We start from the raw sequence: 26,193 nt of genomic DNA on the forward strand, positions 1-26,193 counted from the left end.
CTATCCCCTGCCCTATCCCTGGCCAGGGTCCCACCAACTCCTTGCCTTTCAAGTCTCTCATGAAACGGGAAGACTGGACTTGTATACCTAATGAAGGCCATGAGCTTTTGGGGAGCTGGCTTGGCTTGCCACTCTCTTCCTTTCTGGGTCCAGCCCCTTACTTTCTGGTGGGGGAAACTGAGGCTCCAGAGTGGTAGAAGTGAGCCAGTGTGGGTCACTCTGCACCTTCTCCATCCTGGGTGGGTACAGACACTCCTCTGCCCTTCACTGGGCAGGCCCCAGTGACCAGTGGATCTGGAGCCATGCCTGCTGAAGGGGTCAGGCCGATGGGAGATGCCCATCCGCTGCTCTGCTATGGCCCAACCTGCCCCGCCTTGTCGCCTGCCCTCACCATAGCCAGTGGTGGGCAGCCCCAGGTGTTTCATCCGGTTCTTGACCAGTTCCGAGAGCTCCTGGCGCTCCGAGCGTCGGTAGAGGCTGAGCCGCTGCTGGGTGATCCACTCTGTGGCCGCAGGCGCCTTGCCCGCCTGCTTGCTGCTCTTGCGACTCAGCTTGCGGGCCCACTGCAGGCTCTTACGGCGCAGTAGTGGGTGCTCTGCTGGGTCAGCACTGCCCCCGTGGCGGCCATGGGTGCTGCCACTGCCAGAGGCAGCCCGTGTGCCCCAGGACCCCTTGGTCTCCCGAGTATCCTCGCAGTCCTCCATGTTCACCGAGATCTGGGACTGGGCAGGCAGGAGGGCTATGGGCCCCTTGTGCTTTGAGGTACCAGGGAGGAGATGGGCTCTGGACCCACGGTGTGAACACCGGCCTTCTCCGGGCCAGAAAGACTGTGGGGTCCTGTGTTCCCACCTGTACCCTAATCTGCCCGGCCTCCTGGCCTTGCTCAAAGTCTGATCCAGGATGGAACCAGCCTGTTCCCAGGGAAGAGGATCCCTAGTCTATCCAAGCCATCACATCTACGGGTCTGGCTGGTCCCTCTGGCCTGGCTTATCCTGGCTTTGCCCTAGCATAGGGGTCCCTATCTACACCACAGTTTCCCCATATGCAGGTGGTACAGGGATCCCCATCAAACACATCCTTGGGAGTCCGTGCAAACAGACAGGGTGTGGTAGGCTGTGCATGACTGAGTGGGCATGTGAGGTGCTGGGGAAAATGTGGGGACCCCATTAGGCAGTACCTTAGAGAGACTGAGAGGGATAATGAGGGTGTGGGGGTCAGACCAGCCCATAGGGGTACCTGCCGCTCTGAAGGCTGTGGTGGAACCTGTTGATGGTGCATGCAGCTGGGCTGGGGTGAGGGGTACACTGGATGTGGGTAAACCCATGTGACTTCCCCCGCCTCGATTTCCCCATCGTATAGGAGGATGGTAATTGCTGAGAGCCCCCCAGCCCTACCCTGAACAACCCAGTGGTCAATACATTTTCATTTCCTGCCTGTTTCCCAGGGGCCTGATCAAGGTAAGGAAGAATCCATGAGGCACAGGGGAAGCGGAAACTCCACATGGGGTCCGGGAGTGCTCACCTGGGCTCTGAGGTCATGGGGCTGTAAAGGAAAGCAAGGACTGTGTGGGACCTGTGGGTGGGTTTGCCCTTACCCTCAAAGTCCATACAGAGGGGGCAGGATGGTAGGGGCATGCTGCCCACATGGGTAGACTAGCTGCACCAGACCTCCCCTGACACCCCACCCATTCCCCTGGAGGTCTGGGATACTTCCCAAGGTCACCATTCTTCCCAGAGTGGCAGTTGCCCTCACGGGAGGCACGTGTTTTGGACACTGAACCTGCCTAGACGGCAAACAGTCACACACAGGTCCCCAGAGCTGGACTGTAAGAATTATACAGTACCTCAGAGGAGAAGACGTGGCACTCAGTCCTGTAGATGCCAATGGGGATCTCAGCACTGGAGGAGCAGAGTTTCTGGAAGAGGCGGCCATAAGTACGGATCCACAGGTCATCCTCAGTTATCTTCATCTGCAATGAGAGGGAAGTCCTACACTGAGAGGCTGCAGGCAGTGCCCAGAGCCAGGACCACAGTGTCCCAAGGATGGTGCCAGGCCTGTGTCGTATGGCACTGTATACCCGGCCTGCACTTACGGCACAGAGGTAGCCGGAGCCTGGAGTAGTGTCAAGGCCCAACAGCAGCCTGGTGATGGTGATCATGTAGTCCTTCACGAAGGACTGTGGGGCAGCAGGGCCACGTAAGGCAGATGCTCCAGCCTCAGCACACTCAGGAGCCACCTGCCTGCCAGCCCAGCACATGAAGTCTAAAAAGGACCAGGACCCAAAATCCCTAGAGTGGTACCAGGGGACCCCTGAGGACAGTGAGACCTGCTGCTCCAGCGGGAACAAGTCTCAGAGGACCTGGGGAGGGCTGTCCAGAGCAATGGGACCAGATCTTAGACAGAGGGCAACTGTGGGCTCTGGTCCAAGGATCGTGGGACCCTGCCAACTTCCCTCCACATCCCAGCTGACCTGGTAGAGAAGCGTATCCAACATGCTGATACTAAACACTCGGCCAGCAGCAAATGGGAGGCGGAACATGAAGGCCAGGTTGGAGCCATTCTCTCGTTCTCGCTGCAAGAAAGGGGTCCTCAGAGGGTGCATAGGATTGCAGGTGGCCGTAGAATTATGGATGGCCGTCAGAGTAAAGATATGTACATAGGATGTGTCCATGTGTGGTATGTATATGTATGTGTGATATGTGCATGCATGCACTTTGTATGCATGTATGGTATGAGCATGTGTGTATGGTATATATGCATGTGCATATGTGTAGTATGTGCATGGTATGTGTACATGGATGTGTGTCTGTGCACACACCAACAGACTTCTGGCCAGCAGGCTTGACTATCCAGCTGCATCTCCCCAGACATACTCAGGGCCAGAGCCTAGGGAGAGTTTAGAGCTCTGAGAAGAAAGCGGGGCTCCCAGACCCGTGAGATATGTCCTGTGTTTGGAACCCAGGGCCTTGCACACACTGGGCAGGCATGCTATGCTAAGCCACACCCCTAGCATGAGATTCTCAATACTCTTAACAATTTGATCTTGAATCACATTTTGTGATGTCAGGGACACAGGGGCATGTCAGCAGGAGGGGTACGCTGTGCGTGTGACTGCTCTTCACAGGGTCCACAAAGTTCCAGGCACTGGAGCTGGTGATCCACAGTATGAGCTTTTTGGGGCACATGGCCACAGACTTAGTGGCTCAGAACTTCATTTCAAGGCTCTGAGGTCGGAAGTCTAAGGTGGGCTTCCAGTGGCTGAAGTCAGGGCCAGCTGGGCCTTGAGCCCTCGGGAGGCTCTGCAGGACCCTTTCCCCACCTTACCCAGCTCCTGGGGATGTCCAGAGTCCATAGCCTGTGGCTTCTCCCTTTATTCTCAAAGCCAGCAGTGGAGCCTCTTCCTGTCTCTGATGCACTGCCTGTCATGTCCTCTTGCGATTATGTGGGGCCAACGTGGGCATGGAGAACCACTTCCCATCTCAAGTTCCTTAGCATGGTCCCATCTGCCAAGTCCCTGTGCCTGGAAGGGACTGTTCATAGGCTTGGGAAAGAAGGCAAGCTTTCTTCCAGGCTACTCTTCCAGGAAGCATCCACAAAGGAGCTCAGGTGAGTGCAGACCCAATCAGCCCGCACTGGCATCTGAGGATACTTCCCCCAGCATAAGGAGTTTGCTTCAGGGCACCCAGTCCCAGAGGCCGTAGGAAACAGCAGTAGTTACAGGTTGACCTTTCCAGCAGTGAACCCTCTACCGGTCACATCTTCCCGGCGACAGAAAGAAGCACACGGGACAAGTGGTGATCGTGCCTCTGGTTTTGTCTTTCCGCAGGCCAGTAACAGAAGAGGGCAAGTGTCGTGGAAAGTGCCGGGTCAGAGAGAGGAAGGATGGGGCTAGGATGTGTGAGCTTTACTGGCCCATGAAGAACCAAGTATGCCTGAGCTACAAGGCGTGGTTGTACCACGTGACAATCCTGCAGTCATGGCCCCTGCCTTCCCACTATGGCGTGCACCTTGTGAAGATTCGCCACTGTGGTAACTCAAGCATTCCCCTGGCTTTCCTAAGAACGGCACTCAACAGGAAGTGACCACACTTCAGGTTCCAAGAGATTGGAAGGAAAGGGAGGGTTTCAAATGTCAGTGTCTTTCCAGAACGTTCCCTTCTATTTCAGACAGGGAGTGTACGTTTCTCTTCTGCGTGGACAATCCTACAAAGCTTGGTGCTCATGATACACAGGCCTTAACAGCGGGTGTGACAGGGGATTCTACCATCCCCAGGAAGCCGTGGCACCAGCAGCCTGCCTCTTCTTCTTCCTTATCTTGTCTGCCCAGGGCCCAGGACATCGTCCAGTGTGGATCCCAACCCGTCAGCATCCATGAATTCACTACCACGGTGTCCTGACTCCTTCAGCGTGTCCTTGTCATCTCTGCTGTCACAAAGTCACGTGACGGGCCCAGGATCATTCACAGCCTTGAGATGGGCAACAGCTTGCAAGTCCAGGATGGTGAGAGGGGCCAGCCACTGGGTCCATGCTACAGGGCGTGGATGAAAGCCCCACCTTCCACTGCTGACACTGGCCATAGAGGGCCTGGCTGTGAGCGAGCCAGTTACAGTCTGTGTACGCTGCCTTCACCATTTACAGGCTGCCCGTGAGGAGCGGGTTTGGCTCCAGGTGTGACTGTATATAAGGACACAGGCTCCACGATGACTCCATGCCTGATCTACTCTCAGTCACACTGTGAGGACCCCCCTGAGATGTGGGGCAGTGGTCTGAGTGCCCACTCACATGATCCTAGCACCTTTGACTGTTTAGGCAGCCTTGACCCTTCCCAGCGTGGACCCAGATGCTGGGCAGGACAGAATCCAAAGGCGTGAGTAGGCTGGACAGCAGGAGCCACACTGTTGTCCCGGGCTCTGCCCACCTGGCTCGCTCATGCTTCTCTGGCTCAGCCAGACCCCAGGCTCCTATGGGCCACTTCCCCTTTGATCTAGCTTCAGGTCAGCATTGAGCTCATCATGTGCAGTAAGAACCCTAAAGCTTGTCTGTTCTGCCTGATGTCTGGAGTCAGGCCTGGCCCAGACAGTCAGCCATGCTGGGCTCCAGCAGCTCTCCCCAAGGCCACTGGCTCAGGCTGAACTTGGGACTCACACAGAACAGCAAGCACTGGCAGCTGTGGCTTCCTCATCCACACTTGGCCTCTGCTGTCCTTATCAATACACGGCTTCCACTGCCCTTACCCCAGTGCCTCGTCATCCCCTGTGTGGCTAGCAGGGAGGGTCACAGCCACCATACATCAGAGCAACACGGACAATGGCCTGTCCCCATATAGTAGTTGCCCATATTCCTAGTGGGTTCCTGGGTCCTTAGTGTGTCTCTAATGCCTTACTGAGTCCCTGTGTCCCTGGGTTCCACACCTGGCCCAGCTGATGATACCCTCCATGGATCTGACACCCCTCATGGAACCCCAAGGTCAGAAGTGCAAGAGGTTTTTCCCCCTCTCTAATCCTCAGTGTCTGGGATGGAGGCGGCATCTGGTACTTGGTGGGTTGTAGGCATCTGTTACCAGTTCTGGCTGATCCCAGAGGGGATCACGACCGACTCGAAGGTGCTCAGAGAAGTAGCCCCAAAAGGAGAGCCTTGCCTCAGCTGAGCCTATCTCCTTAGCTCCTGCAGGTTAAGCCCATGCTCCCACAGCCTTGCTCCCTCCCCTTGCCCTTGGTCTCTTTGGGCCTTTTGGCAAAGGACGGCCCACCGGGAAAGGTCCACTTACCTTTTCCAGTTTGGAAAGAGCCAGCGAGTAGCTGTCCTTGGCACGGAACTGCATGAACCGCATGTTGGAAGGGTGGGTGAGCTCTGTGGTGATGCTGAGGCTGGGGAAGAGCCTGTGGGAGGGATGATCAGAGGAGTTGTCCTCCAGTCAGGGCTGAGGGTCTGAGGGGGTCCCAGGGCTGAGGGTCTGTGGTGGGTTTTATGGCTGTGGGAGTCTGTGCTGTGGAGTCTGTCTATGGTGGGTCCTGTGGTCATGACTGGGTGGCCTCTTGTGGGTCTCATTGTTACAAGCTGTGGGTGCTGGTCTCTGGTAGATCTTGTGGTCAGGGCTGTGGGATCTGTGTTGGGTCTTGTAGTCATAGAAGTGTGGTCTCTTGTGGGTCCTATGAGGAGGTCTGTGAACTCTGATGGGTCCTATGGTCATAGCTCTGGAGTCCATGGTGGGTCCTACGGTCATGGCTGTGGGGTGTCTTGTAGGTCCCACGGTTAGGGCTGTGGGGTCTGTGCTGGGTCCCATGGTCAGGTCTGTGGACTTGGGTGGGTCCTTTGGTTGGGGCTACAGGTTCTCACAGTGGCTCCTTATCCATTTCTGTGGAGCCTGGCTCGCCATGAAGCCTGGCTCCCGTGGGTCAGGTGCTCACCGGAACATGGTCTGCACGTTGACAATGGTCTTGGCGTCTGCCATGTAGTCCTCCTCAGCACTCATGGTGCTCTCCTTGTCCACCACCACCAGGTTGTCAGCATAGATGATGCCGCACTGCAACAGGCTGTCCAGGCTGCACGGGGCAGGGGGTACGGCCATAGGATCCCCCCACTAAGACCCTCTCAACCCCCCTCTTTCCCGCTCTGGGGTGGAGGGACAGCAGGCACTCTGGCCGAGGCTGTTCTCATCTTACTTGTCCACAGAGCCCTCCATGTAGTAGACCATGGGGAAGCAGCAGATGGCCTCCAGGAAGTGGTGGTCGGGCCTGTGGGGACAGCAGGGCCTGGAGGTGTCACCCGCTCTGTGGTTTACCCTCCCCACACTCTTGGGGCCCCAAAAACATGGGACTGAAGGGGATTTAAGACCGAATGGTCTGCCACTTATTCAACTCAGGGGAAACTGAGGTCCTGGACTGGCTGAGGTTATACAGCCACGGCTGGACCTTGGGGGCTCTGGCTGCCATGCTTCCGGAGACCCTGGATGAAAGGAGCTGATGTTTTGGGAATCCCCGTGGTCCTGCCGGCATAGAAGACGGCCGGGAGCTGGCCAGCAGTCCTCCCGCGTGGGAAGCGAGGCATCACGGGGACGGCACGCTGTCTCACTTGTTGTCAAGCAGCAGCACGATGGGGTTGAGCTCCCGGCGGGACCGGTAGTAGGCGCGCAGAGGCACGATGAAGTTGTAGAGCCCGTTGCCTGCCGTCTCGGCGGAGACGATGATCAGCTTGTTCTTGAACCCGTAGGCCTTGGCATCTTCGTAGCTGTTGTGTTTGCAGCCCTGGGGACGTGGGGGACCGGGCTGGGCACCACCCTGGCTGTGGGAGAAGCCGCTGGGCCACAGTCGCAGGGACGGGCAACGTATAGCCCGTGGGAGCCCCGGGGAGATAGGGGGCCACCAGCCACCAGGGCTCATCCCGCCGGCCGCCACTGAAGTCAGGGGCTCACAGAGCTTGGTGGAAGCCAGCCAATGCAGCATTTAGCTACAGAAATACAGGGTCCAAGTCATGTGCGCGTGCGTGCACGCATGATACATGTTCACACAGTGCATTGCCTAGCTCTGACCACCACAGAGCCCAGAATCAAGGCCACAAGCAGCATCTGATCCTGTTTCCTAAAGCCCCTTTCCCTAAATTGAGTCAGACCTCTGTTGGAGGTGCCTGGTCCCAGCCCGTAGCTGGCCATGCATAGTGAGGAAGCGTGAGAGGCTGCTGAGCATCAAAGGGTTCAGATCCCCAAACAATGTGGAACAGAGTGTGGGTCCTGAGTAAAACAAGAGGCCATATGCCTCCAGCACGTGAGTGCCAAGGATGCTTTCCTCTTGGCAACACGCTAAGAACTATTGGAAGGATCTAGAAGTAAGAAAGCTGATTCAGGGTGGGTCAGGTTAGAAGCTATCCTGCCCTTATCTCTGCAGTGACTGAACATAGAAACATTCACTTTCACAGCGGGACAGCATGGCCAGAGATGTGGCCTCCAAGTGCTCAGCCCAGATGCATGGGCTGGTTCTATCATGGATTAAGTTCAGTCACACTAACCACTGGATTACACTCTTCAAGGGTCAACAAGGGATCCGAAGGAAGGCAGAACGGGGGAGTGACAGGCATGTGCTGGTTTAAAGAGTGACAAGGCCTTTGGAGCCTTGGGTTCCACCTGACAGGAGATCCTGGCTCTGCCTGACTCTGGTGACAGGTTATACGAGGAGAGAACGAGTCCTCCTCATCTGGAAACACACAAGGTGTTGGGGGGCTCGGTGCTCGGTGGTCCTAATCTGCTTTCAGCCTGTTCGGAAAAGGCTGCTGTGAGATCAGAGCAGGGAGGCAGAGAGCGGGCGGGTGGGGTGAGGTAGGGAGGCGTCTGCTCCTGCTCAATTTTGCGGCACCACCAAAATACATGGCCACCAAAGCAGACAGCGGTGGCCACAGCGGAGTCCAGCTGCGGAGCCTCAGCCTTACCTTGTCCAGCCTCAGGCAGCAGAAGGGAGCTTTCACAGGCAGGAGGTGGCATAAGGTCGGGGAGCTGCCAATGTAGGGCGAGTTGGGGGGGTAGCCCTTCACGTACCTGGATGAAGACAGGGAACACAGCATGGCACCATGGCATGGTGGCCTGGCCACTTCAAAGCTATCCTTCACCTAGAATATTCATGGAGTCTCCTGGTACTAGCAGAGATGGCTGGCTTACTGTCTCCCAACTCCTGATCCCCATATCTGCCTAGGGCAGCCACATGAGCTGAGACCTCAGGGATCTGTTCCTGCTTCCCAGGCTAGGGATGGGACAGATACACCAAGGTCCTAGAGTGGCTCAGGCTGAGGTGGGGTGCAGAGGGGCCACTTGTTGCTACTCCCCTCTGCAGGACCCAAGGAGGGCTGCGAGTGTCACTGCCCATGAGGAAGCCTCCCAACGATCAGCCCTCAGCTACTCAGGTGGGGGGCAGGAGAGCAGCTCGTACTCCATGGGACCCTTATGTCCCTGGGGGGAAATTCCACACACAGTATACTCAGTGCATACATTTAGACACATACACACATACACACGTGCGTGCACTTGTATACATGTACATGCGCACAAACACATGCACACACAAGCAATACCCAGCCACTTCCACACATGTACATACACATCACACACACACACACACACACACACACACACACACATTCATATTTTCTCTCTCTCTCTCTCTCCCTACCTCCCTCTCCCCGGGACCTGGAAACTGAGAACACCAGGGCTGTAATCACCAGTCTCCTGAGTGATGCCCATGGCACCACAGGTCAAGACAGGAACTCGAGCCTGTGCTTCCAGACTAGCCTCTCAGAAGGCTGCCTCCCCTCTCCCAACCCTACAGTGTCCACTACACACCACATGGCCGTACTCTGACACTGGGCCCTGGCCACAACCCTCTAGTTCTGTTTCCATGTGCCTTAAGGACACAGCCACAGGGACCCACGTACTTTCTGTCTGCAGGATCTGGGGGCTCCACCACTGACCCCTCAACCTTACAGCAGCTCCCACCAGGAGGATGCCCTGACGAGGTCCAGGTAGCTAAACTGTTGAGGACTTACTAATGTCCCTCTTGGTCTCAACCAGGAAGGTTTGACCTCAGACCCCAGCCAGGCTGGCCACTTGAGGTAGGCTTGTGGTCTCTGGTTCTGGACAAGGTCTTGCCAAATCACCTGCCGGTGACTTCTACCGACCCTGCCCCGAGAATACCTGCCTGAAATGAGGTGGGCCATACCCCACAGTACCAAGAGAAGCTGACCCAGCTATGACCAGCTCAGGAATGTCTGTGGGTCACTGCCTGGCTCTATACAGATTCATGGAGTAACCCAGGGCAGACAGCTCAGCGACTGAGCAGGTATGGGGCTCTGCTGCCCCATCACCCACCCTGCTTCTGCATGCCACTGTGTGGGGCTGTGAGTCTCCTTATCTCTGACGCCAGCCAAGGTCAAGGGGAGGGTACCAGCCTAGTACATCCCTGCCAGCACGCTCTCGAGTGCTTCCCAGGACTAGGCTTGGGGTGAAGTAAAGGACCTCTGCTCTGATTCCCTGTGTGTTGGGGCCCCCAAAGGACCCCATTTGTGAAGCGGGGATTGCCACTGTTCCCAGCACTGGGGACCTTCCCCTCCCCCTGAGAGCGGAGTTCCATTCAGCACTCACTCAACCACAGAGAGGCCCTCGTCATCCGAGGGCGTCACCTCATCCTCTGACTGGTCACTCAGCAGGTCGCAGGGCAACAGGGCTGAGCCGTCTGCCACCTCCAGGACGGGGGCGATGCTGGGGCGCCGACTGCCAGAGCCGTTCTCCGTGGGCAGAGCCAGCTTGCCGCCGCCGCCGCCGCCGCCACCACCACCACCACTCCCACCCTGGGAGGGCCGGCAATCCGTGTTCTGCAGGTCCATGGCCACTGTCCCTGGACAGAGGGGTGGACCCTGACCAGCAGCCCTTTCCACCCCCCTCTCTAGGCCAGCTGTGCGGCCTTCGGAACTTCAGCACATCCCCGAGTCAGTTTCCACGTCCGGACAAGGGGGACCCCTGAGTGGTGGTGATGTTGAGTAGACCCCACGGGCCCCCATCCAGGGCCCCATCCAAACTGGTTGCTGTGGCTGATTCTGACCTCCTGAGGGTGGGGGCCCTTGGGGCTGATGGGAAACTGGTTGATCTGCTTTAAGGACAGGGCTAGGGAGGGTGGCCACACAGTAACACAAGATCAGGGAGGCCATTGTGCACCTGCTGGTCTCTGTCGCCCCCACCTCAGCCCAGGGCTGCCAGGTTGTGTCGGTGGCTGGCTCAAGGATGCGGCTCATAGCCTCTGTGGGCCAGAACTGAGGGGTGGTGGGAGGGCTTCCCGAGACACTCTGTCTCAGGCATGGGGGTGAGCAAATATCAAGCAATGGATGGAGGTTGGGCTGGGCAGCAGCAACCCCGATCCCGAGCTCTTTCTTAGACGTGACCACCAGGGTAAGCTATTATCACAGGAGTGACAACTTTAGAGTCTGGCAGGCAGCTGCTGGCACATGTCACACTTGGCAGGGAACCTGTACCACAGAGTCAAAGCACAGGGTCCCTAGAGACCACTCAGGCTGGGCATACAGTGTTCACTTGTTTTGTGAGTCACAGCTTGGGCCTAGCACCACACCAGGTTATTGCCCTGGATAACCTGGGGGTCTGTGGCCTGAGAGGGCTCAATGACCTGTTCCTGTTCCCCACTGTCCCCTGGAGGGCTGATAGGGGATGACACATGCAACAGGGACCACCTTCTGAGTCTTGGACCAGCCCTGATCAGGAGGTCACTTGAACCAGTTCTGGGAAGACTGCAGTCCCTGGGAAGAGCCCTGAAGCTAAGCTGTTGCTAACTTCAGACAATCTACACCTGGTGGATGCTGGGCCTTCATCCATTCAAGGGATGCCCTGGGCTGATAGAACTACACGGGCCTCTGGTTATAGTATATCTACCACAGTACCCCACAGGCTCTTGGTTACCCAGGTTACTGATGCTCACTAAAACGCTGGCAGGTGAGGGGGGACCCCAATTGGACAGATCCACAACGTGAGGCCCAGAGAAGCTCACACTGTCCTGGAAAGAGCTGAGTCTCTGGGGTCTCCTGTCCAGTGGCAGGTGGGGTGTGGAACACACCCTTGGAAACCACGCATCGACCTCCTGCCTCCTCAGCTGCTCACCCATAGAGGCGATGATGCTGTGCACTGGCAGCCGGGATGGTCCCTCGTACAGCGCCTGCCCTGCAAGACCTCGCCTCTTCTGCTTCTCCTCCTGCTTGAAGATGAAGGCTGAGTTCTCCTCCTTGGTGATGTTGATGTAGAAGCAGGTGTCGGAGGCGCCCAGGATGTGCCGTGGCCCCGGGTTCAGCAGGATGCTCTTGTTCTCCTCACGCTTCAGCCCAATGAGGCACACACCATACCTGAGCAGACACGGCCTGGAGCTCGGGGCCACTCTTGGCACCCCGCGGCTCAGGCTGCCCTCCTGAACCACTCATTCTCCTTCCAGGGACCCCACTGGGACCTTTTGGACAAGCCCTCCCCTCGGGCACTGGGGACTTGAGGACCAGCCTCAGGAGACGCTTCAGAGGGCAGTGGCTATGTGGCAGGTTCTCACATGAAGCCTTGTTCGGGGATGTCCCGACTTGCCCAGCCTCACCAGGTGGGCAGAGCCGGGCTGCGCTGTCCTTGGCTGAGACTCTGCAGCCTCCTGCCCCAGGGCCCCACCCAGGCCGACCTGGTCCTGGGAGGGGAGGGATGGGCAGCCTAGTGGTGGTGGGAACAGCAGGCTCCAACCCCTAAGTCCCACGTACTTCTTGTGTGCGTGGAAGGCCGCGTAGGTGAAGCTCTTGCCCTCATACTCCCGGAAGAATTTGCTGTCACCCATGCGGATGTGGTACACTTCGTTGCCCGAGCAGCGCCCGTACATACGCTGCCACTGTTCCGGAGACTCCTGTCCTTCCCTACCAGAGCAGCAGGGTAAGGGGGCCGTCACCTTCAGCCAGGGCTGCCCCTCCTACCCAGTTGGTTAAATGCACCCTGCATCACCCTGGACCCCTTCCTGTGCCAGACCTCTGCCCACTACATGCCCTCCTCCTCCAGGGAGCCCGCCCTGCCTTGTGGGGTTGATCGGGACGGCCAGGGCGTGGTAGTCGGTCTGGCACAGGGCACTCACTGGCCACGGGATGTGTGCACCAGCAGGGTGATGAGGGTGGAGGTGGCCGGGCAGATGCAGTTCAGGGCCAGCATGGCGTACTTGCACTCCTCCTCGCATACCACGTGGTCTGTGGGGACTGCAGGGTCAGGGCCCGCCACCCCCGCTGTCCCGGCCCCTCCCCGCAGCACCCAGGTCGTTCTGATCTTCTGATCGTGTGGAGACACTCCCGCTCAGGGCCCCTGGAAGCCCAGCCTGAAGAGCCCGCTCGTTACGGGTTCAGCACCTCTGTGAGCTGCACGTTGAGTCCCAAAGGAGCACCTGCACTTCTGGGGTCACCCCAGCTCTACCCAGGTGGCCCTTACCTGTCCCCCAGGTGCCCGTCATGGGTCCTGTCCATAGAGGTTCTGACCAGACACTGCTCTTGTCTCCCACACCACCTCTACTCCCGCCCACTCCACTGACCTCGGCCCCAGGCGGAGGCCAGATCATCTGCCAAGGCTACACTGTGGTAGCTCCCCATTCTCTGAGGCAGAGATCCGGAGGGCATCTTATCCCATCGGCGAACCCTCCTTGAGCCTATGAGAGGAGTACTTCACCCCCACCCTCCCCTCCCTGGCAGCCTGCACGCCCATGACGTCACAGGGCCCCCAAACACACCAGCAAATTTGACGTGAAACTTGTTTTCGGGCTTGAGAATCTGGACGTAGAGGGGACAGTTGGGGGCAAAGTCCTTCACAGCCCAGGCTCGAAGGATGGTCTGGTGGTCCTGCGGGGGAGGTGTGGTTGGTGTTGGGGGGCCCCCTGCTAACAGTGGGCAGGCAGTGCAGGCTGGGGGGTGTGTGCCCGAACTCACCGCAGCAGTACGGTCCACCTCATTCCTGCTGCTGAGGATAAAGCAGGCCTCGCCGTTGTCCATCCTGCAGAGCACCAGCCGCTGAGCGAGGCTGCAGACCCAGCGGGCCTCCCCCGGAGGAGGTCACGTCGGGAGGGGCCGGGTGTGTGGAGTGAGGGAGGATGGCCCAGCAGAGGGCCTCGCTATGGTAGTCAGGCCCGGCCCGGCGTGGCATCAAATCCTGCAGTGCATCCCAGGCCTCCCAGCCTCCCCAGATTCTCCTGGAACATTCTGGGCAGGTCAGGATGCCTGGACACCCACAGCAGAGTCCAAGCTCAGATGCTGAACAAGGCTCATGAGCCAAGCCTGCCCTGGAGTACCAACTGACCAGTGGGGACTATTCAGGGTTTCCAAGCTGTGACATGATGGCGGCTGAGAGGGGACTCTGAGCCACACTCTGCCACATCCATCCACACCCTGGGCTCTGCTTGCTGCTGTCAGAGGCTTAGGATTGGAAGGAGTGGGTCCTCTTGAGACCTTGTCTCACTGGTGCTGATGACCTAGGTTCTAGGGCAGTAGACCTTACATGGGCACCGGCGAGCATCTGGGGCTGGTCTCCTGGGCTCCCATCCACCCTGTGTTGGGCTACAGAGCCTGTCCCCTCTTCTGCCTGACCACTCAGCAGCCTGGACTTGGGTGGTCATTTCTAGCTCCTTCCGGGTTCCCAGGAGACTGGCTACAGAAACAGCTCAGCCCTGCTGAGAGCCAGCTGGAGAAACCTTCACCTCACAGGCAGTAAAGCCTCGTGCCTGCTCCACAAAAGCTGTGGGTGCCTCCCTGCCTGGCAGCCACTTCCTTTTTCCTGTCTGCCAGCCCAGAGCGGGACACAGGCAAGTACGGTCTCATGTGAATTGGGCAGGAGCCCCCAAAAGATTGCATCCATGGGAGCCCCACCCAGCTCAGGGTTCAGGATGAGGGACCTGGGCCGTTGTCCCGTTTGCCCTGGGCCCTGCCTCACCTGTACCACACAACCAAGGGTACAGGAGCCTCCCGGAATGGAAACGTGGCATGAGAGGCTTTGGGGGAAGAATCCCAGATGGTGCAATAGCACATTCCAGTTCCACGTTAACAGCACACCCCTGTCACCTTGAGTCACTCTGTCAACTTGTCTTCACATCAAGAGCCACCCTCAGCCCTGTGTCTTCGCCATTGACTCTCAGCAGCCGGTTTTTTTCCACCCCCAGTCTATTTTTAAGCTCCCTGAAACCTGACAGAGAAAATCCCCAGACTCAGAGCAAGAGAGGGAAAGTCGCCCCGAGGCAAGACCCACAGCAGAGGAGGGCACGGCTGGACCAGGCGTGTCTGTTAGGCTGTCTAGCAGGGGCTAGCATGTCGGGATGGAGCTAGGGTCCCACTCACCTGGGCCTCGACCCTGACCATTTCACCCACCCTGGCCCTGCCTCCACCAGGCCTCAGGCCCTGTGCCAAGCTAGCCTGTCATGGCCCTACCTCTCGTGGGGACTCCCCGTGGCCTCAGGCCTAGGTCTGACTGCGCTGTCCTGGCTGGCACTCACTTGGCTCGCATGAGGTCCTGGTCCTTGAGGGCAGAGCCCTGGAGGTAGATGACTCGCTGGGACCACAGGGGAATCTGCAGTACCCTGCGCACCTGGACATCCATTTCGGAGGGACACAGGATGACCACGTAGTAGTCCTGCTGGTCAGGCTCTATGTCAGTGCCTCTGAGCAGGGTCCTGTCCCCCCAGCCTGTATTGTTTCCTGGATGGTGTCATTCCCAGGGCCTTATGGGACCACCACAGACCGCCGCCCCCTCACCCCCAACACACACACCGGATATGATAACCAGGGTCTGGAATGCTCAGGAACCTTGCCCAAGCATGTGGCAGTCTTGTGCAGCGGGGGTGGGGGGTGGGTGGGGGTGGGGGGTGGGGGTGGGGTGGGGTGGGGTGGGGGTGGGGTGGCGGGGAGGTGACTACTCTGGGAGCCCGGAAGAAATCTGAGACTCCCCAGGGGTGCCCATAGCCTCACCTGGAGCCGGGGGTGGGCATAGAACTCATTGAGGAAATCCATGAGGAGGTCAATCTTGAGGGAGCTCACACACAGGACCACGTGCTTTTCTGTCTGTGCTCGGTGGCGGCTGTAGTTACCCCCTGACTTCTGTCTCTCCATCCAGAGGTAGACAAGCTCTTCAAACTGTGGAGAGGGAGCAATGGGCACAGGCATCCAGTGGGGGACAAAGTGTGGGGGCAGGCTGCGGAGCAGCAGTGGAATGGGGGGGGGCTGTCCAGGGTGGAAATGCCAGCTGATGAGAACAGAGAGGAAGAGCCGGCCTGCTTGGCTGGCAGGAAGGGGGAGGGATGGGGACAGTAACCTTAGCAGAGACCAGAGCAGGGTTTGGAGATGGCATGTGTAAATCGGTGTCAGAAACTGTGGTGTGTGACCCAGGTCATGGGAAGTCCAGCTCGTGGCCTCAGAAGCTACCTGACCAGTAGTGGGTGCCAGAGCCTGTACTCTGGACATCTGGACAGACATGAGAGTCCTGGCCCCGCCCATCAGCTTTCCTGACAGTATTAGGAAATCCTTAGCATTGAAGTTAGGGATTTCTCTCTAACAACAGTGACCAGATCAGGCATCAGGTTCCTGATGTGGAAGTCATGCATTCAGTCCTTGCCAGTGGAGTCCTCTCGGACTGGGTGGGAAGAGTTCTGAGGACTGCCAGGTTCACATCTGCCTGGGTCATGTGAGCTGCTCAGCACTGGCTCTGCCCAAGGCCTCACAGAGCATGTGGCTCTGAGGTCAGATGTCCACTGCCTGTTCCATCTTGAGCATCAGGACCACACGTGGCTTTAGCCCATTTCTGAATGGACTGTGGCTGTAGGCCCTGACTGCTGTGTCCACCCTCACGGTCTTCATCCCACTTCCATGGGTCCTCACCAGGAGACCTGTGGCCGGCTTCTTCAAGACCCTGGGGTTGGGGAACACAGGGCCCCCCTGCAGGTGGTCCATGGTAGGGCACTGCTGCTGGAAGGCCCAGGCTTGCTTCCAACCTCTCTCAGGCCTGTTTCCTTACTTGGAAAGTATAAGAATAGTGCCTGTCTTCAGCAATTAACTATGCAGCTCACACATGATTGAGCCGGTATGATAATGATTATTCAGAGACGGGTAATGCCTGGAGGGCACTCACCAACCTAAGACAGAGCACCTGTGTGGCCTGGGCAGGTGTCTCCATGACAGGTAAGGTGACCTACTGACGTCTCAAGCAACCCAAGTCAGAGGCTCATTTTTTAATAAAAGCCCCCTTTTATTAGGGTCCTGTAGGGTCCTGGCCCCCTTTTGGGTAACTGTTGCCTTGCTTGCGGACCTTGACCTTGATATCCTCCCTATGCTAATTCCCTGCCAGGTTCCACCCTCCTGAATGCTTAAGGGAAGTTCCTTGTCTGTGTATCCCGAATAGTGGGGCGTTAACAGCTTAGATGCAAGATTGTAAAACATCAGTAGTGAATTTCTGCCCTCCGGGGTCCTCCCATTGTGCTGTAAGCCTGTATTTAAGACCTCCTACCCCCTTCAAGAAATGACATTCGACATTTAAAACTAAATATATGTATATATATACATATATATATATATAATTGAATGAATACTGCGAATGTAATCTATGAATACCACAAATGTGATTAATATCATGAGTGTAATTAATGAATATCATGAGTGTAATTTAAAAAATAAATTAAAAAAATAAAAATTAAAAAAGAAAGAATAGTGCCTGTCTTGCACGCTATGATGAGGGGGTAAGAGAGCTAATGAAGGGTTAACAGTGATTCCTAAAGTGTACGACTGCTCAGAGTCTCAAGATGGGAGCTGATTTGGAAGGGGGGGTATGGCTGTAATTTGTTGACCTGAGGTTATCTTGGATTATGGTGACTCCTAAATCCAATACCCATGGGGTCCTTGTAGGTGGAACAAGGGCCACAAGGTCATATGGAGATGGGCGTAAGGTGGAGGATGTGCTCAGGAGGCCACCACAACCATGGGAACTACCAGACAATGGGCCCCAGGTACTCCCGGTGCTCCCCAAGTACCAGCCCCACCGCAGCTTCGTTCTGACCCGGCCTCCAGAACACCTGTTATCTAAATGTTTGGACACTGAATCTTAAACACTCAACCCTAGGCCCCCATGGAGGAGACTGAGCCTCGGGGTCTCAGAGTCTCCGAGAAGGCAAAGAAGAGTTCCCGTCCTGTTCCATTTCATAGTGACTCTGGGGTTACTGGGCAGGGGCAGGGGCTCATCCTCACTTGGAAAAGGGACTGGGTTATCCAGAGGGAGTCCAGATAGAAAATGGAGGCTGAGAGCCACATGGCTGGATTGGGGTTGCCTGTCCATCTTTGGCACTGTCTTCAACTTCTGCTGGGTCAGGGTATCGTGGATGAATCACTGAAGAGCTGGTGGGCTACAAGATGAGAAGGCAGGACGGGATTCTGACGCTTTGCAGAGGGAATGGGGATAGGGCAGCGTAGTGAGAACAGGACCTATAGTGGATGAAGGGGGCCCCCAAAAGATACGTGCTCCTGGAACCTAGGAATGTGACTTCATTTGGAAAAGTAAAAGGGGGCTTTTGTAGAGATCAGGGTGTAGCCTTTAGGTGAGGAACCTGGTGTGATCTTGATCAGGATGACCACCAGGAGCTGTGACAGTTAAATCTTGGGTATCGTAACATCAAAGCCCACACTGGAGAAGTTGACATGGGTGCCAAGTCCAGCAAGAAGAAATGAGATGGCGGGGGTGGGGGGGGCGAGCCACAGAGGAAAGGCCATGTGCAGGGCAGACAGTTTGGAATGATTCATCTATAAGCCAAGAGACACCGAGGGCCGGTAGCTGAGGCAGGGCTAACTCCATGCCTTTAGAGTCCTCTGAGAACCATGTCACTGACACCAGATTTTGGACCTATGACCTTCATAACTATGGAGGACAGGTGTTGTTCCTAAGTCCACAGTGTGTGGCCACCTTTCAGCAGTTTCCAGAGACACCCGCACACTCCAGCCCAGGGACTCTGAGCATAGAGGGGCCAAAGCAGAGCCATCTTGGGTGTGAAGACCCATGAAGGGAAGTCCAGTGCAGGCTTAGACACAAGGTTAGCTAACAGAACCTGACAAAATTCAACAGACGCCAGCATGACACTATGAAGCGTCACAGGCCGTGTTTCAGGAATTCAAGGCTGGTTAATGTTAGACAACTGTATACATTTTAAATGTGTCAAAAAAGAGCTGTATATATAAAACTTATGACCCTAACAATTTAAGGAGAAAACACTCAATTGGACTGATCAAGCATTTAATTAAAAAAATTCTATGGGCTGGGTGGTGGTGGTGCACACCTTTAATCCCAGCACTTGGGAGGCAGAGGCAGGTAGATCTCAGTGAGTTTGAGGCCAGCCTGGTCTACAAAGCGAGTTCTAGGACAGCCAGGACTTATACAGAGAAACCCTGTCTCAAGAAACAAAAAACAAAAAACAAAAAACAAAAACAAAAACAAAATCTATGGACTGGATAGATGGCTTAGTGGTTAAGAGCATTGGCTGCTCTTCCAAGGATCTGGGTTCAATTCCCAGCACCCACATGGCAGCTCACAAATGTCTGTAATTCCAGTTCCAGGGGGATCTGACACTCTCACACAGACATATATTTGGGTAAAATACCAGTGCACATGGAATAAATAAGTAAATAAATCATAAAAATTGGTCTCCACAAACTGGGATGAAAAGGAAGGTCTATGCAGGTTGCCAGAGGGCCATCAGAATGAGAGCTCAGAGGCTTAAGGTTTGGAGAGGAAGTGTGGACTGTCCCTCTTCAGGGACGGTCCGTGGAAGCTGACCAGTGACCAGCATAGCTTGCTAGAGATACACTCCACACATGGGCACTAGCAGAGCTCAGAAGCAGAAACGCAGTGTTTATACAGGACAGAACTACAGCAGGACCTGAGGAAACTTAACAAGAGCTTTGTGCCCTGCATAAAACCAAACCAAACAACAAAAGTGTGAGGTTTCTGAGCAAGGTGTGGTGGCGCATGCCTTTCGTCTCAACATTCCTGAGGCAGGAGGATGTCTGTGAGTTTGAGGACAACCTGATTTACATAGCAAGCTCTAGGACTACTTAGAGAGATGCTGTTTCAAACCCTCACTTAACAAAAGAAAGGAAGGAAGGAAGGAAGAAAAGAAAAGAAAAGAAAAGAAAAGAAAAGAAAAGAAAAGAAAAGAAAAGAAAAGAAAGGAAGATCGAGCTTTGCAACACTCCAGGAATGTCAGAGACTTGCTAGGAAATGCCGAAGGCCTCATAAGCCACAACCTGGTTCTTGCCACGTGTGTCTATAGGATTCTCATAAAAATCCTCACATGGGGAGTTGGTCTTGAACTTGCTTAAGGCTGAGGCCACAGGTGGGTACTACCAGAGGCCTGGCCTGGGAATTAGAAATCTTATGCAGACTAGCAAGGATCCAAGAGGCTTCTGAACTGGAGGAGGGAGGGTTGGAGACACCTTCCAGAGTATTCTATGCAGAGCGTCAGGAATGGAGGCGCTGTTGGAGGGATAGAGGGATGTGCACTGGGCTGAGGCGGGCCCATCCCCATGCTGCCATACACGCTCTGTTCTGGGTGGGCCCGGCCCTCCACGTGAGGAGCGAATCTTAAACTTTTACAAGAAAACAGACTTACAATTGGGGGAGGGAATGAACCTTTTAGGTAAGAGAGGAAAATGTTAAGAGACGTCAATGTTAACGTATTAGACCTTGTTAAAACCCCAACAGCCTGTAGAAGGACAGGACCCTTGACCAAGGCAAGGAACGAGTTCACAGACCAGCAGCTAGAAGCAGAATGCTCCAGGACTGGCGTCTGGGCACAGGGAAGCTAACAGGTGGTGGTGGTGCCCGGAAGGACAGTGATGCCTGAAAGGATCAGCACACTGTAGGCTTTCAGAGCAGTTTACTCAGGACAGGGGCAGTGGAGGGGCAGGCAGCTCCTTCTGGGAGAAGTAAGGGGGTGCCTGCTGGGCTTGGGGCTCAGTGCTGCAAGGCCAGAGATGGGACAAGCCCAAGGTCAGAGCTTAGGGTCAGCAATGACACCTCAGTTGCCCCTTGTAGCCCTAAAAGTTGCTTAGCTGTGGGTGGGAAAGAGGGTGAAGTTCACCCTCACAATGTGTCTCTGCATAGGTTCTTACGGGGGTCACTTGGGCACCTAAGACCCTCTGGAAGGAGAAGCCTGTGCCCCCTGGCTGCTCTTGGGCAGAACACCAATTCGCTGCTCACCAGTCAAGGGAGAACCTGGGCGATGACCCACCACAGAGCAGGGAACACCTTCCCGGTGCTCTCCCCCAGCGCTCTCCTGGGAACGACCTTCCAACGTGTTCACAATCTCCCTGGGTCCCTCCTGTCCTTCGCCACTCCTCAGGGAGTGGCCTCCTGACTGTCCCCGTGTTGAGCATGGTGACTCACCTGCAGTGGGAGCACCACAAGGGTCACGCAGATCAGGATGACCACCAGGAGCTGGGAGGGCCAGATCTTGGGCGTCACATCACCAAAGCCCACAGTTGAGAAAGTGACGATGCAGAAGTAGAAGGAGGTTCGCAGGTTCAAGTTCCCACCTGCCCGCTCCAGGTGCTGGATCCCGCAGGTCCTAGACATCCAAAGAACAGGGCTGCAGCCGTGGGGGAGAGGCTGCAGCGGTGCATGGGAGGAGCTGAATGGCAAGAGACAAGGCTGCAACCTGAGGTAGCTGCTGTGGACAGGGAGACCGGGCCTTCCCCCCTCCCTGAGGGGTAAGGCTCTACCAGTCCTGGGGACCCTGTCACATAGGACGACCTAAGTGATGCATCCCTGATCACTGGGATACCGAGTGAGGTTGGAGAGCTAGGCCCGGATGCCCATCGCCCGCAGGTGGACCTTGGCCCCCTGGCACTGAGTTTAAGTCCGAGACTGGGAAAGCTGCTCATTCTAATCAGTGGTGAGGAGGTGGGGCTGCAATGGTGAGGTGTGGGGCTGCCCCAAGCCCTGCCAACCTGCACTCCAGGCCCTGCAGCCACGCCCAGGCAGCTCATCCTTGCCTGGGGTACAGCAGGTGGTGACTGGGCCTCTTGAGGACATGGAGCAGGGCCGCTCTATGGCAGATGCAGGAAGTTGGCAGGTCTGCCCATGTGACCAGAAGCTTCCCACTCTAGGTGACCCTCCCAGAGACCCTGGCTGCTTCTAGACTCTGTTCTCAGATGGAAGTCAAACCAAAGGGCCCCCACTCCGTCCAGGGGCCGGTTCCCCTCAGAGTTGCAAACACAGTCCGTTGGGCGGGCACCTGCAGGCCAGATGTGCCGTTGTATCCCTGCTCTCTGGACACAAGAGTTTGGAGCTAAGTTCTACAGCTTTGTGCTCCTTCTCTCAATGCCTCTTGTCATATCTTCTAGGCCAGAGGTCTGCCCGAGGGGTGGGCTAGCCACGGCCACCTGATGGGACGGACTGTGAGATGTCTAGGGCACTCACCCCGTGAAGACGAGGCATAGCAGGGTACAGAAGAGGATGAGCACCTGGTTGAACATGGCGGACTGCGTGCGCAGGATGGCACGGTGGAAGTCATTCTGCAGGGAATGCGGCCATCAGAAGGGCAGGGCTCACAGACGCTCCCATGCATAACAAGCAACATCCGGTCGGTCCCACTTCCAACCCAGGGGAGGGCTACAGGCAACGCTGCCCTGTGCTGGTCACCCAGACCTCAGCTTGGTCTCAGGATGATGAGCCATGCCCCGGGTGATGGCAAAATATGCCGGAGGGCAGAGAGGTGCGAGCACCTTTAGCTTCAACTGGCACAGGGCTGAGTCAAGGGGACCGGCCAGGAGGGGGCAGGCTGCCAGGGAGACAGCTGCCATCCTGGCTTTCAGTTACAGGAGGAGATGGATACATTCCAGCAGAGGCTGCCCATGGGGGTAGCTGGAGCCTCCATTCTTCTGGCCCTGGTTTTGTGGCCCAGTTCTGGTTGTGCTCGCTCACATCTGCACACCCTATCCCACCTCCTCAGCCCCGGGAAAAGGTGTCTTCCCAGAAAGAGGAAGCTCAAGGTTGGACTGGAATGCACCCCTGTGGCCTGCAGGCTCCGCCGCGGCCTGGCCCCAGCAGCAGGCGGGGAAACTGCTCTGGAGCTGGGTCTCACTTACGATCATGTTCTCCAGCGCGTGCTTGGCCAGCCAGCAGTTGAGAAACACGGGGATGAACAGGTTCCGAAGGGGCGGCCAGAAGACCTGTGGTGTGTGGGGGAGAGGTCAGGTGGGGCCTGGGGAGCCAAGCGTGGGGCGAGGGCTCACCCACCGTGATGATGAAGGGCAGCGTGTTGATCATCTCCAGGACGAAAGAAACGTGGAAGATCTGCTCCCAGATGTTGCCCTGGGGGCCAGAGGGTACTTCAGAGCCAGCAAGGGGCAGGAACAGGGCCACAGGGCGATCGGGGGCAGGGAAGGGAACTGGGAGATTGGGAGACAGGGAGAGGTAAAGGTTGCAAGTGGGCAGTCTTCGAGTTAGGGGTCATGGTGCTAGGGGAGGGGCTGTGGACAAAGGGCACGGTGGGGGACCAGGGCAGGGTAGGCCAGGGAGGAACTCACTTTGTAGCTGAGGTAAATGAGGAGCCATGTCTCTAAGAAGCTTATTGTGGCCACAATGACCTATGTGAAGAGAGCAGAAGGGCTTGCAGCAGATCTAGGGACAGGGCCTGACCTATGAGAGACTCAGCAGGCAGCGTCCTAACAAAGCTGGGTATTCGGGAGCGAGCGCGTGCGTGCGTGCGTGCGTGCGTGCGTGCGTGCGTGCGTGCGTGCGTGTGTGCGTGCGTGTCTACAGGGTTGCCTGCACCCTTGCTGCTGAAGTAAGACGGTCTTGATTGGAAAGACTTGCAGGCAGCTACTCTAGGCCTTAGGGCAGATAGAGGGCAGTCCAGACTCCGCCCTGCTGGGGCACCCTGTGGGCAATCAGGGCATGTGAAGCAGGAGGGGTGGGGGAACCCCAAGAGCATCACTACAGCCACCCTAGGAGGCAGAGGTGACAGTGAGGGGACGAGGCTCAGTTGGCAGTACTCCTTGGGCCCTGGGTGGGGATGGAGCCTCCCCTCCCGCATCTGTGAGTCCCATAGAATCCTATGGGATCCTCCAGGCTAGGGACCCAGGCCTCTGGGACATGGTAGGGGAAGACCCCCTCAAAAGCTGGCCGGAGTTACTGACCCCTACTTCTACTTTCTAGGAAGACAGTAAGGATAGGGTGGGTCTCTTTTCTCACCGAGAAAGGGATTACGGAGGAAAGCATGCCCTCAGTGGTCTCTGGGAAAACTATAGTAAGAGTTGCTAGACCTGGGTCTCTGCCTCCTCAGCCTAAGTCCCCTGCCTACTTAGTGAACCTGAGTCCCTTGCTTGCTGAACATGGGACTTCTGCTCTCATACTTCACCCTCTCCTTACCGCGTCCACACAAGCAGCCTCCGCTGCACAGGGAGGAGAGGTAGGCTCAGACTCACCTGGATCACCCACAGAGCCATCTTCCTCTCCACCCACAGGATGGGTGCCCTAGGAAGAGAAGGGCGGTGAGGCCGGAACAGGGTCACATCTGCCAGGGCACTTCCTCTTCAGGCTCCAGAAGAATGTTACTAAGGTGACGTTCTTCTGACAAGTGAGGGCCCAGTGGCCAGATGTGGGGGGTGAGTGTTGGAACTGACATGCTTCATTAAGTGACTCCTCTCTGATGGGGGAGAGCCTTGGCACTGACTTCAGCCAGGGTGCAAGGGTGTGGCTGAACACGTCCCGGGGAATTTAATGGGCCTCAGGTTAAGGCTCCACGGAGCCAGACAGTTAAACTCCCACTGATCACACCTGTCTGCCCCCCCCCTCCCCGCACCCCTGGTCCGGCCCAGTCCCCGCCCCTGGCCCGGCCCAGTGTGGCCTGGCGAGTGGGAGGCAGGAGCAGACTCACCAGTGGAACTCGGAAGATGAGCCATTGAAAGTGTAGTTATACTTCGGGCAGCCCCAGCTGTGGAGAGACAAAAGCACTGGCCCAGCCACAGACCTCCAGGGCCAACGCCAAGGCTCCTTTCCAGAGCTGCCATGGGCTCGGGGTAAATGGAAAGGACACCCACTTGCTCCCTCAGGGCCCACCATATATCCCGACCGGAGCTGATGCTCTAATGCATGAGGAGCCTCCCTGGCCCGCAGGGACCATGTAGGAAGGCTCTCTAAACAAGAAGCATAGAAAACACATCCCCGTCTGGAGAGCTGGTCCCTGTGGTGAGATGCTGCTCAGGAGAAAGTGAGGACTCAGCCTGTGCTGATGATAAGCTCAGTGTGGCCCAGTGTGGACACTTACGCCCCCTGGAGGTCAGAGCGGCCTGAACAGGAGTCAGAAAGAACATTCCTACCTCAAGGAGATGCATCAATGACCCTCATCCCCAAGCCACTTGAAGATAAGCATATCCAAGCACCTTGGAACCAGCTGATGAGAGATAGCATGGCACAGCCAACAGGCTAGCTCTGCTCCAGGCCATAACCAGCACCAAGGTCAGCTACCACAGGGACCTCACTGCACATAGAACCCAGAAAGGGGTAGCTCCTACCCTCTTCTCTTCTCACTTGAGCTTTATTGGGGGTTGTTGCACTCAGTATCTAAAGAAGTTTCTGAATCATCCACCCACCCTCTCTCTCATCCTCTTATCTAACATCTATCTACTCATCTTTCATCAGCAACCACTCGCCTATCCATCCTTTACCTCCCTATGGTCCGTGCATCCACCTATCTATTATCCATCATCATCTGATCTGTGACCTGTGCCCATCCTTCTATCCAACAACTATCCATTCATCTCTCATCAACATCCATCCATATGTCTATCTATGTATAATCTCATCTTTGCTCCATGCATCCATCATCACCTGATCCGTAATTCATGTATCCATCTACTAATGCATCCTCTTCTCCAACATCTACTTAGCATCTCATCTTCTATCTATCCAGCTACCCTTGCATCTATCCATTCAACCATCCACCCATCCAGTGTACTACTAGCCATCATCCACCCATTCATCCATCACCCAAATATCCATCATCTACCCACCCTCCAGCCCATTATCCCTGTTAGTGATGGTGATGAAGACAACAGACTTGGGTCCTCTAGGGAGGTGGGAGCAGAAGTCCTGAAGCCTCTGGGACTTGAGAAAGGTGAAACAGACCCAGAAAACAGTGTTTGAGTCAGTTATAGCCTCTTTTTCTCCTCAAACAACCACAAAGGGTTCTTCCCTCCTCTGACCCGTGTAGTGATGAAAGGTTTGTTCTCAATAGCATGTGAGGGTTTCTGTTCCGGGAAGTCTAGTTTTCCTGAAAGTGGGCAACAGATGGAAATAAGGAATTCAGTAAAACTTTGCACACAGGCTCCTGGGTCTGGCCTCCTGTCTGGAGATTTACAGGACCCCTGCAGTTCAAGAGGAGCCTGCTCCGAGTAGCCCAAAGGTAACTCAATGTTGGCAGGGTTCACAGAGGGCCCAGTAGTGGTATTCACACCCCAGGCTCTGGCTAAGGAGTCCTGTGGCATCTGAGTCCACTTGTCCAGCCCACTGATGTGCAAATTAGAGGCCAACAGAGTTCAAAAGAAATGGTCCCAGCAGAAGTAACTAACAAAGAGAAGGGGCAGGCACAGCGTCCTCAGAGGGACGTGGGAAAGCAGGAAATGACATGCA

At 56.2% G+C, this 26,193-nt stretch overlaps 1 protein-coding gene across 9 annotated transcripts in view; it reads right to left on the bottom strand.

Annotated features, from left to right (window-relative positions):
* The window catches only part of Kcnt1 (potassium sodium-activated channel subfamily T member 1), a 63,555-nt gene that overhangs the window by 6,220 nt on the left and 31,142 nt on the right, over nucleotides 1-26,193 (bottom strand). For 6 of the 9 annotated variants that reach the window (XM_028868790.2, XM_028868793.2, XM_028868788.2 and 3 more), the window contains 25 exons: nucleotides 24,440-24,496; nucleotides 23,988-24,036; nucleotides 23,088-23,147; nucleotides 22,798-22,872; nucleotides 22,647-22,730; nucleotides 21,979-22,073; nucleotides 20,944-21,124; nucleotides 15,492-15,656; nucleotides 15,020-15,156; nucleotides 13,467-13,530; nucleotides 13,271-13,379; nucleotides 12,632-12,740; nucleotides 12,270-12,419; nucleotides 11,641-11,879; nucleotides 10,120-10,372; nucleotides 8,418-8,523; nucleotides 7,071-7,243; nucleotides 6,662-6,733; nucleotides 6,407-6,541; nucleotides 5,767-5,878; nucleotides 2,471-2,572; nucleotides 2,093-2,176; nucleotides 1,844-1,969; nucleotides 1,522-1,542; nucleotides 392-722 (listed from right to left, as the gene is read on the bottom strand). In XM_028868790.2, coding sequence (XP_028724623.1) covers nucleotides 392-722; nucleotides 1,522-1,542; nucleotides 1,844-1,969; nucleotides 2,093-2,176; nucleotides 2,471-2,572; nucleotides 5,767-5,878; nucleotides 6,407-6,541; nucleotides 6,662-6,733; nucleotides 7,071-7,243; nucleotides 8,418-8,523; nucleotides 10,120-10,372; nucleotides 11,641-11,879; nucleotides 12,270-12,419; nucleotides 12,632-12,740; nucleotides 13,271-13,379; nucleotides 13,467-13,530; nucleotides 15,020-15,156; nucleotides 15,492-15,656; nucleotides 20,944-21,124; nucleotides 21,979-22,073; nucleotides 22,647-22,730; nucleotides 22,798-22,872; nucleotides 23,088-23,147; nucleotides 23,988-24,036; nucleotides 24,440-24,496 — 3,089 coding nt within the window. The other 3 variants (XM_028868789.2, XM_028868785.2, XM_028868791.2) reach the window with 2 other exon arrangements.

This window comes from Peromyscus leucopus, chromosome 4 (genome assembly GCF_004664715.2).
Source record: "Peromyscus leucopus breed LL Stock chromosome 4, UCI_PerLeu_2.1, whole genome shotgun sequence".
NCBI classification, from domain to species: Eukaryota; Metazoa; Chordata; class Mammalia; order Rodentia; family Cricetidae; genus Peromyscus; species Peromyscus leucopus.